At 40.2% G+C, this 8,744-nt stretch overlaps 1 protein-coding gene across 1 annotated transcript; it reads left to right on the top strand.

The window, feature by feature from the left end:
- The first annotated feature begins 2,826 nt into the window (after positions 1–2,826).
- LOC144466840 (uncharacterized) lies at positions 2,827–7,621 on the top strand. Its single transcript, XM_078174250.1, has 7 exons — positions 2,827–2,888; positions 3,200–3,354; positions 4,756–4,800; positions 4,842–4,904; positions 5,345–5,589; positions 6,002–6,161; positions 7,153–7,621. The coding sequence occupies exons 5-7, from the start codon at positions 5,362–5,364 to the stop codon at positions 7,287–7,289; spliced, it is 525 nt and encodes a 174-aa protein (XP_078030376.1). The 5' UTR covers positions 2,827–2,888; positions 3,200–3,354; positions 4,756–4,800; positions 4,842–4,904; positions 5,345–5,361; the 3' UTR covers positions 7,290–7,621.
- The last annotated feature ends 1,123 nt before the right edge of the window (positions 7,622–8,744 follow it).

Below are 8,744 nucleotides of genomic sequence, written 5' to 3'. Positions count from 1 at the left end.
ATTTGATTTAAATGTGCAGTCCCTAAATGGGCATGGCACAGTTTGCTTCAGTTTTAAATGTCCCCTTAGATGAAGAAACATGGCCCTCTCAACAAATGGCTGCTTGAAATCACATAGCGGACAATGAAATGCTGACATGCTAGCCACACCATGAGAATCACTGCCTGCTAACCTGCTAACATTAAAACTGCTATAAGTGCACATGCAGTTGTGATATAAGCATGGTATGGGAGAAACTGTAGAATACTGTCCGTGTTGGAGTCTGTATTGTCTCAGTAAGCATACTTTGATGGCACTAGAAAAAGCACACAGCTTACATTTCCACATGACTTTGGTCCCTGGATTCAGCCACAACTGAAATGAAAATAAATTCACATTAGAACCATAGACTTAAAAGACAATTAAAAAAATTTTTTGGCTGAGTTAAGGCAGCCCCTGCTGAAAAAACCAGCTTAGACCAGCTTAGGGTGGTTGATGGTTTTAGATGGTTTTAGCTGGTTTAACAGGCTGGTTGATGGTTTTAGATGGTCTTAGCTGGTGGGTTTAGATGGTTTTAGCTGGTAAAACTGGCTGGTTGATGGTTTTAGATGGTCTTAGTGGGTTTAGCTGGTTGATGGTTTTAGATGGTCTTAGCTGGTTGAACAGGTTGGATGATGGTTTCAGATGGTCTTAGCTGGTAGAATAGGGTGGTTGATGGTTTTAGCTGGTTGATGGTTTTAGCTGGTCTTAGCTGGTTCAATAGGCTGGTTGATGGTTTTAGCTGGTCTTAGCTGGTTCAATAGGCTGGTTGATGGTTTTAGCTGGTTGATGGTCTAGAAGCTGGTTGAATAGGGTGGTTGATGGTTTTAGATGGTGTTAACTGGTTGATGGTCTGAGCTGGTTGAAAAGGCTGGTTGATGGTTTAAGATGGTATAAAATGGTTGATGGAATAAGATGGTTGAACAGGCTAGCAAAGCTGGACCAGACTCGTCAACCAGCCATGTTACGCTAAGAAGGTAGGGTGCTGCTGTAAATTCATCTAAATCCTAAAAGACACTATCTACCACCCACCTGATGAATCTCACATGAATTAGGGCTGGTGGTAGCGCCTCACGACCGAAGAGTCCTGAACATCTTTTCCCCCAGGCCCAACCAGCAAAAGCAACCTCCCCTGAGCTTGCCAACAATCCCCCCTAGCTAACACTATTTCCAATAGCAATGCCTGAATACTGTCAATGTTCCTTTATTACATGTGCCACAGTCTTTCCAATTGGATTGAGTAAGTAGCTTAAGTGTTACTGCACCGACCAGACTGCTGCGACTGTCAAATGAAAACAATAGTTTGGTAGATTATCATATTGTCAACTACCAGATTGTCAATATTTGTATTTATAGTTGACCGCACATTGTAGGGACAATCTGTAAAATGTGACAATAAATCGATTCCATGTTCCAACACTAGAAGCAGTACTCCTGAGCTGATCCCCGCCCATTAGTGTATTTTTTCTGTGGCCAAAGTGTTAAAATATGGCAGCTGGAGCTGTGTTGCATCTACCTAGAGGTCAACTAAAATCACCTGGGAGGATGGGCTTGAGTGTGACTGGCAGACACTCCAATGCCTTCAAAGGAAAAGTCAAATTACAACTGGACACAGCAAAAATTGCAGACATTCTTGGTGAGCACCAACTTGGAGGAAATAACTTGATACATTAACCCAAAAGTCTTTGTGTTCATATATAATCCAAAAAACTTCAACCAAAAAACTTCAAAATAAAGGATGCACACCATTGTGCCATGCGCAAGCCATATCCGAAAGCTTAAGCCGATCTGACAAACAGTCAGAGAGATGCGAGCCACAGACAGACACACAGGCGCTTCTTGCTTTATAGATAGATAACCAAAACAGTTTAAGCCTATAGGCCTTTTGCGCAACAGCCATTCTGACAGCAGATACTTTCACATGTGAGCCAGACTGACATATGTGTAAATTTGGAAATACAGGCCGGGCATTTTATTTATTTATTTTATTTTATTTTTTATTTTATTTATTTATTTATTTTCTATTTAACACAATAATAACACTAAAAGAGCCAGGAGAAAACCAACATTTGGGGAAATTAGCTTGTCTAATAATTTTTGCAGAGTAAGCTACACTGGCATAGTACCATCAGTGCATTTTGGCACTTTTAAGGAAGAAAGCAAGTCAACTAGCTGGTTCAATGTTAAATGAGCTAGCTAGCGAATTTAAAGGTTTTGAACAAGCTAATTTCCCAAAATGTTGGTATTTGCCTTTAAGGATCAAAATGACAACAGTAGCAGTGATGCATCCTTAATTATCACTGTTTCCAGATCAACATTCCCAGATAGCAAAAGATGTTAAATCAACATTGAGTTATGGTCAAAAAGGTTGATTTTTAGTTAAGGTTTAAAAATCAATGGTTGATCAACCTTCTAAAATTTTTATGTTGAAAATATATCATTGAATCCACATTGTATGATGGTTGAGATTGTAGATTGAAATGCCAACACTGAATCAATATTGTTTTACTAATGCTGTTTCAATCATAGACTGAACTAGGTGAGACCATATAATGAGAGGGTGGGGGGGGGTCTCATACATTTTAATTTAAGCACCTTTTGCTGTGGACGTACCTTTTTACTATGTTAAAGTCTTCTGAAGGTTTGTGTGTAATTTATAATGACAAAGACATCTAAAAGGTGCTTTTGAACAGTGACAGCAAGGAGTGGAACAGCCCAACACTCCAAACTTTAAACCTAGTGAAATGGTACATCCCAGGTAACGTTAAACAGCCGCCAAGAAGGAGCTGGGTTTGCCGTTTCGTTTGCCAAGAAGAAGAAGCAGCCATTTTCCTCCTCCTCCCCTTTGCCCATGCTCGGCTACTGCTCAAGTAAGTTGGGAATATTACTGATTTTATTGATTCTACGAATGATAACTGCCGCTTTTGTGCTTAACGGAGTTTATTAAATTTTTTAACGTTTTGTTTTAACGTTACCTGGCACATTTCGAGCATACAGCATCAGTTTAGCCACATCAGTTTTAGCTAACAGTGCATTTTGGCTAACGATAACTTCCCAGATAGCACACATACATCTGGCCGACGTCGGCCTGAGGACGACACATCAGCCCTGAATTTATAACGTCTGACAAGCGTCGGCCGCATGGGCGGATACCTTTAAATTTAATACTCTTTTGTCCCAGCTCATCAAACGTCTCTGTTACGTCGGTTTTGGGTCGGCCCAGTGCCGTAGAATGTCTGCCCACATACGGAAGTCGCCGCAGAGGCGGGATTTCATCTCCGCGATGTTTGTTCGGAACTGAGCTCGCACACAGCATCTCATCGCAGTTGGTTTCAGGTAAGCTAACTGGAATAAACTGGCAGAAAATAACTTTGTTGTTTCTTCTGTGAACGTTAAAAGAGGTTCCTGGTGAGTGGTGAGGCACGACTGGGTGTATATAGCTTAGCACATGTCCCCACCAACTAACGTTATCTTTCGTTAGCTGTTAGCGAGTTTAGCGGTTTAGCTCATGTTATGCTAACAGGCTACAACTGTGGTGTTTTCATTTTATTTTCCCTAGTTGACGTTATCTGCTCATCTGGTTATCGTGAGCACTCGTTTTGGGTTAAAGTGGAAGTGTCCGGAGCTGCCACCCGTGGTCCTGCGGCCCCCCGGCCTGACCTCCGGGGCCCTGGACGTGTGCTCAAGTGTCTGGGAGAGGAGCACGGAGGTCAGGCGGGGCGGGCCGACACTGTGTATCCCAGAACGGGTGCTGAAGTGTCGGTGAGACCAGCAGAGAGGAGCGCGGAGGAAAGTTGATGTTGACACTTGTTAAACGTTAGCTTGCTAGCTCGCTGCTGCTGCTGCTGCTACTACTACTCAAATCCATGTTCACCCACACCTGTTCACACTGCGCGGACTTGGAACACAACAACGCGAAATTCCACACTGTGTCCGTACCGCGCCTGTGTGTATGGTTTGAGTGCGGAAAACCGCTGCGCAAATATTCCGCAAATCCGTCCCACATTTCCGTATCGCGGCAGTGAGAATGAACCTTTATGCTTTCTAAGATAGCAGTGAGGACCGGTGAGGACGCCCTGTGCTAAGGTTACTGTAGGACAGTGTGTTTCAAACTTGGGGTCGGGACCCCACGTGGGGTCGCCTGGAATTCAAATGGGGTCCTCTGAAATTTGTAACAAGTGAAATAAATAAATGGAATAAATAGAATAAAATAAAATTATAATAAAAACCACACATAATTTAAAACAACTGTATACTGCATTTTCATACATGAAATAGCCTAAATGTGGTTATTTTCAACATAATATAAAAAAAACTATTACATGATTGAAAAATCAATTTTCGCATAAGATTGTCTGTCTGTGTTTTGAATGTCTTAAGTCTTTCTAACTGTCACTCAGTATATTGATGTCAGTAGTGTGATTTAATTTATGGAGGAAAGTGAAAAAACAGATGTTTTTGCTTTATTTTACGTTTATTCTATTTTCAGTTTATATTTGTTTTGTTTGTTCATTACTACTGTGACTACATGCTACGAAAATGCTGATGAAAAATCACATGAGGCCATAATGATATGTGTATAGCAAATTAAAACAGTAAAAAGCAATTCACTGGCACTGGACACTGATTTACATTGATTACATTACATTGATTTTGTCAGATAAATCTCTTTATTGCAACAATTATTTTTTGTGGTATTGCAACATAAAAAATTAACCCATTCTGTTTTTCTTTCAGCCTCCAATACAAGCCACTTCCAAGAGGAGCAGAAGTTACAGCCAAGTAAACAATTTGGATGTGTATATATATATATATCCCAACAGATATAGCAGGATCCAGTTCGAGGCAATACACCCCCCACAGTCGCCCTCAACATCCACAAAATGGTATGTGATAGCACTCCTCACTAATAACCACAATTTATTAATTTAGAGCATGTAAAATAAAATTATTTGAACAAATTAGATTAGTCTTGTTTTTGTGTATCTGTTGGAACCTTTGTTTTTCCTACCTCCAGACATCTTAAGAGGGAACTAAAATATGTATAGAAATGTTTTTTGTGATCAAAACTAAAGTGGGCTGAGGTGGGGATTATATGTGGGTGGCCATGGCAGACTTGAAGTTAAATAATGCCTTTCAATGTGTGCAGTGATTAAGGTGCGTGGATGCTTGTTTTATACTAGGTGTTAAGCACACAGATGCAAGGTCAAAGTCAGTACACCAGGCAGCTTTTGAAAGGTAAGTCTATTTCAAATTGTGCAAGTTTTACTTTCTCTCTTACTAACAATTTTCTTTTTTTTTTCTTTTCTTTTTTTTTCTTTTAAAGACCTTTCCATCGAGAAGATGACCACAATGCTCGCTGAAGTAGTAGTGGTAGTAAAGGAAATGTCAAGAGATGTGCAGTTCATCAAAAGTGAACTGGCAGATGCCAGATTTACTCCAGGTGGTCACAGGGGACCAGCGCCAGGCACAACCCTTGAGATGACTCCCATTGACCTGCCGATCATGAATGAAGACAACTTCAATGAGGCAGAATCACCACTGAAGAATGAATCAGTTTGTCAAAGCATGGTAATTTATTTGACAAACTGAACTGCAATATACTTAACACCTTACAATCTACTGCCTGTACAGTATCATAGGAAAAAAAACATAAACACAGGAAACAAGTTCATATATCACAGCCCAGTATGAGCTAAGGGTGGGAATCTCTGGGTACCTCACGATTCAATTCCTTCCTTACCTGCCTAGGGACTATGGGTGGAAATTAGCAAAGCTGCTATAACCTGGCATCTTTTCTTGTTCCTACAAGATTAATGTTTATTTGTGCATTGTCCCTGTTTTAAATAAATACATTTCTATTCTATTCTATTCTGATTGAGAGGGCCACGATTCGATGATAAAATGATTCTTGATGCAAAAATAAAAGGATTCCTGTGTGGGCAGCATCATGATGACAACCACTTCTCTCTCTCATCTCTAGATTGCTCACTTGGCTTTGGTTGGGGGCACCTCATCAGACTCTATGATCAGACGGATGCTGTCACCTGCCTTGACCAACTCCCTGGCCTGTCATTTCAACTGGGCTGGCAAAGGAAACAAGCAGCCATTCAGTCGAACAGTGATGCAAGGCTGCATGTTTGGTATGTTTGCTCACCTGAAAATGGTTTACTGGCAGGAGGTCCGCGGGGTCTTGCAAAGTATTAAAAGTTGATAAATCAATTTTGGGGAAATTAAGACCCTTAAAGTATTAAAAAGTCTTATCACGACTTAAAGAGGTCTTAAATTTTGAAGGTATTTTTCTGAATTAGCTGTCTAAAGAGTTTGAGTCCTCAAAAACATTGTGAAAGTGCGTGAATTTATTTGTTTTATTAAAAAACAACTATTATGTGTGCCAGAGCGCACTTGGGCAAAAATTCAGAGGCACAAACGACTTTTCAAAAGACCAGAGAGCACACAAAGCCCTGGCGCTCTCTGGGCATATCACGAATAAAAAAAAAAAAGTAAAATAAACTTTGCCTTTGATTTATTCTCCCAGCCTATTTGAATTCTGTTGTATAATAGTGGTCTATAGTCTTTATCACAAACTAAAACTGTTAAGTTAAAGGTGTCACTGATGTAAACGGTTACAGCTCAAAGTGGCGGTGAGGTATTGAAATTAACGTCAAGATTCCTGCGTATTCCCTGACTGGGTTAAGTTTAGGGAGGTGGTGTTTGTAGTTAATGACTATTCGCGGATTATGGATTTGTACAGCAGAGTGGCATATTTTCAAGTAAGAGGAAATTATAATATTAGACAAATACAAAGAAACACAAAATCCAACCTAAAGACACTACATTAATTATTACAGCTGCCAAAAATCTCAGACACTAAATCTGTCAATCATTTATTTTAATTTTATTTTTTATTCATTTATTTGACAGGGACAGTGCATGTTAATAAACAAAACTGTAAACATGCCAGAATTAGCCAAAAGGCTAGTTTTCGTCTATAGTACCTGGCCACATGTAAAGTTGGCATCCTAAAAATGAAAATAAAAGCACAATTTATCACAATCATGTTCAGTAAATATGTTTGTTCAGCACACTGATATAAATGTATTCATTTATTTATTTATATCTCATCTCTTTCAGCTGCTGCTCGACAGTTTGACCGCAAACTATCCTACCTAGACTTGAGCAATACCGTTAAAAAGTGGCTGCGTTGTGCTCCAGAGCGGGAGGGAGGCATCACAAGGACAATGTTCCCCCCAATGTTATTTTGTTTGTGAAACCTTTTTGTGATTTGGGGATGACAGACCTGGTAGTTTAAAGCTATAACAGACCTGGTACTGTAGTTTAAAGTTGTCATTTTGTGAAATATTTACGTAATGTTTGTGGAGATGACAGACCTGGTAGTTTAAAGCTAATGGACCTGGTACTTTAAAGCTGTCATTTTGTGAAATGTTTACTAATTTTTGCTGTCAGTATGAAATGTTGACAGAATGTTTGTGGGATGACAGACCTGGTAGTTTAACATGCTGACAAAGATACTGGTAGCTTCAAGCTTTTGTGAAATGTTTCCAGAATGTGTTTTAGAATAAACGGGAACATTAAAAACCTGTTTTCAATCTTTTTTCTTATCTTTTTTTTTTCAGTTAATTTTTCTTAATTAATTAATTAATTAATTATTTTTTTAACTTGAATAATTATTAATAAATAAATAAATAAATATTCTAATGTTGAGGTGTGCTCGGATTATTTGAATTGCGGTAGCCTAATTGGTGATCAGCCTTACCAGCTTACACCATCCTGACCAGCTAAGACCAGCCTGACCAGCTAAGACCAGCCCGGCCAGTTAAGACCAGCCCGACCTGCTAGTCTGACCAGCTAAGACCAGCCTGACCAGCTAAGACCAGCCCGGCCAGCCAAGACCAGCCTGACCAGCCAAGACCAGCCTAACCAGCTCATACCACCCTGACCAGCTAAGACCAGCTTGATCAGACCAGCCTAGACCAGCCAAGACCAGCCTGACCAGCCAAGACCAGCCTAACCAGCTCATACCACCCTGACCAGCTAAGACCAGCTTGATCAGACCAGCCTAGACCAGCCAAGACCAGTTAAGACCAGCTGACCAAAACCTAGCTAAAACCATCAAACCAGCTAAGACCAGCTTGACCAGCCTAAGCTGGTCTAAGCTGGTTTTTTCAGCAGGGGCAGTTTGGGTTTCAACTGTAAGCAACAAATATATAAAGTACCTTATTTAAACTCAACTGCTTACTATTTAGTTGTGAAAATCTCAGTGGTATTACCCTAAAAGCGCCTCTGGGAAGGACAAAACAGACTGTTTGGGCTGATATCACCACGTGCAGGTGGCGCGCACTCCAATTATGCTAGCCTCGCACTACCAGGCTAAATTATGCTAACGTTAATGTTAACAATGTATGTAAGGCCTATTAGGTAGCAAGCTAACCACAAAAAACTGTCAGTTCAATGTCCCTTGCACTCTGGTGATTTTAATTTGGTTAGAGAATAATGTGCTGGCGTCGAAAACTTCAAACAGTGGTGAAAATTCTACTTGGTTTGAAGGCTAACTAGCTTAATGTCGAGACAATGTGCACGCTTTCAATGGCGAATTTATCAGTGATGGTAACGTCAGCTTGCCTGACACAAAAAAAGCATTAGCCTGAAAATACTAAGCTAGCAAGCTCATAAAAGACAGAACAGCATTACCTGACTTGGTTAAA

Source organism: Epinephelus lanceolatus, chromosome 14 (genome assembly GCF_041903045.1).
Source record: "Epinephelus lanceolatus isolate andai-2023 chromosome 14, ASM4190304v1, whole genome shotgun sequence".
NCBI classification, from domain to species: Eukaryota; Metazoa; Chordata; class Actinopteri; order Perciformes; family Serranidae; genus Epinephelus; species Epinephelus lanceolatus.
This window is presented reverse-complemented; position numbering and strand designations above follow the sequence as displayed.

Excerpts from the sequence above, each read along its gene's own strand:
- LOC144466840 (XM_078174250.1), top strand. The coding sequence starts at position 5,362 with ATGACCACAATGCTCGCTGAAGTAGTAGTGGTAGTAAAGGAAATGTCA. Across the intron at positions 5,590-6,001 it reads AATCAGTTTGTCAAAGCATG|ATTGCTCACTTGGCTTTGGT; the intron begins GTAATTTATTTG and ends TCTCATCTCTAG. Across the intron at positions 6,162-7,152 it reads GATGCAAGGCTGCATGTTTG|CTGCTGCTCGACAGTTTGAC; the intron begins GTATGTTTGCTC and ends CATCTCTTTCAG.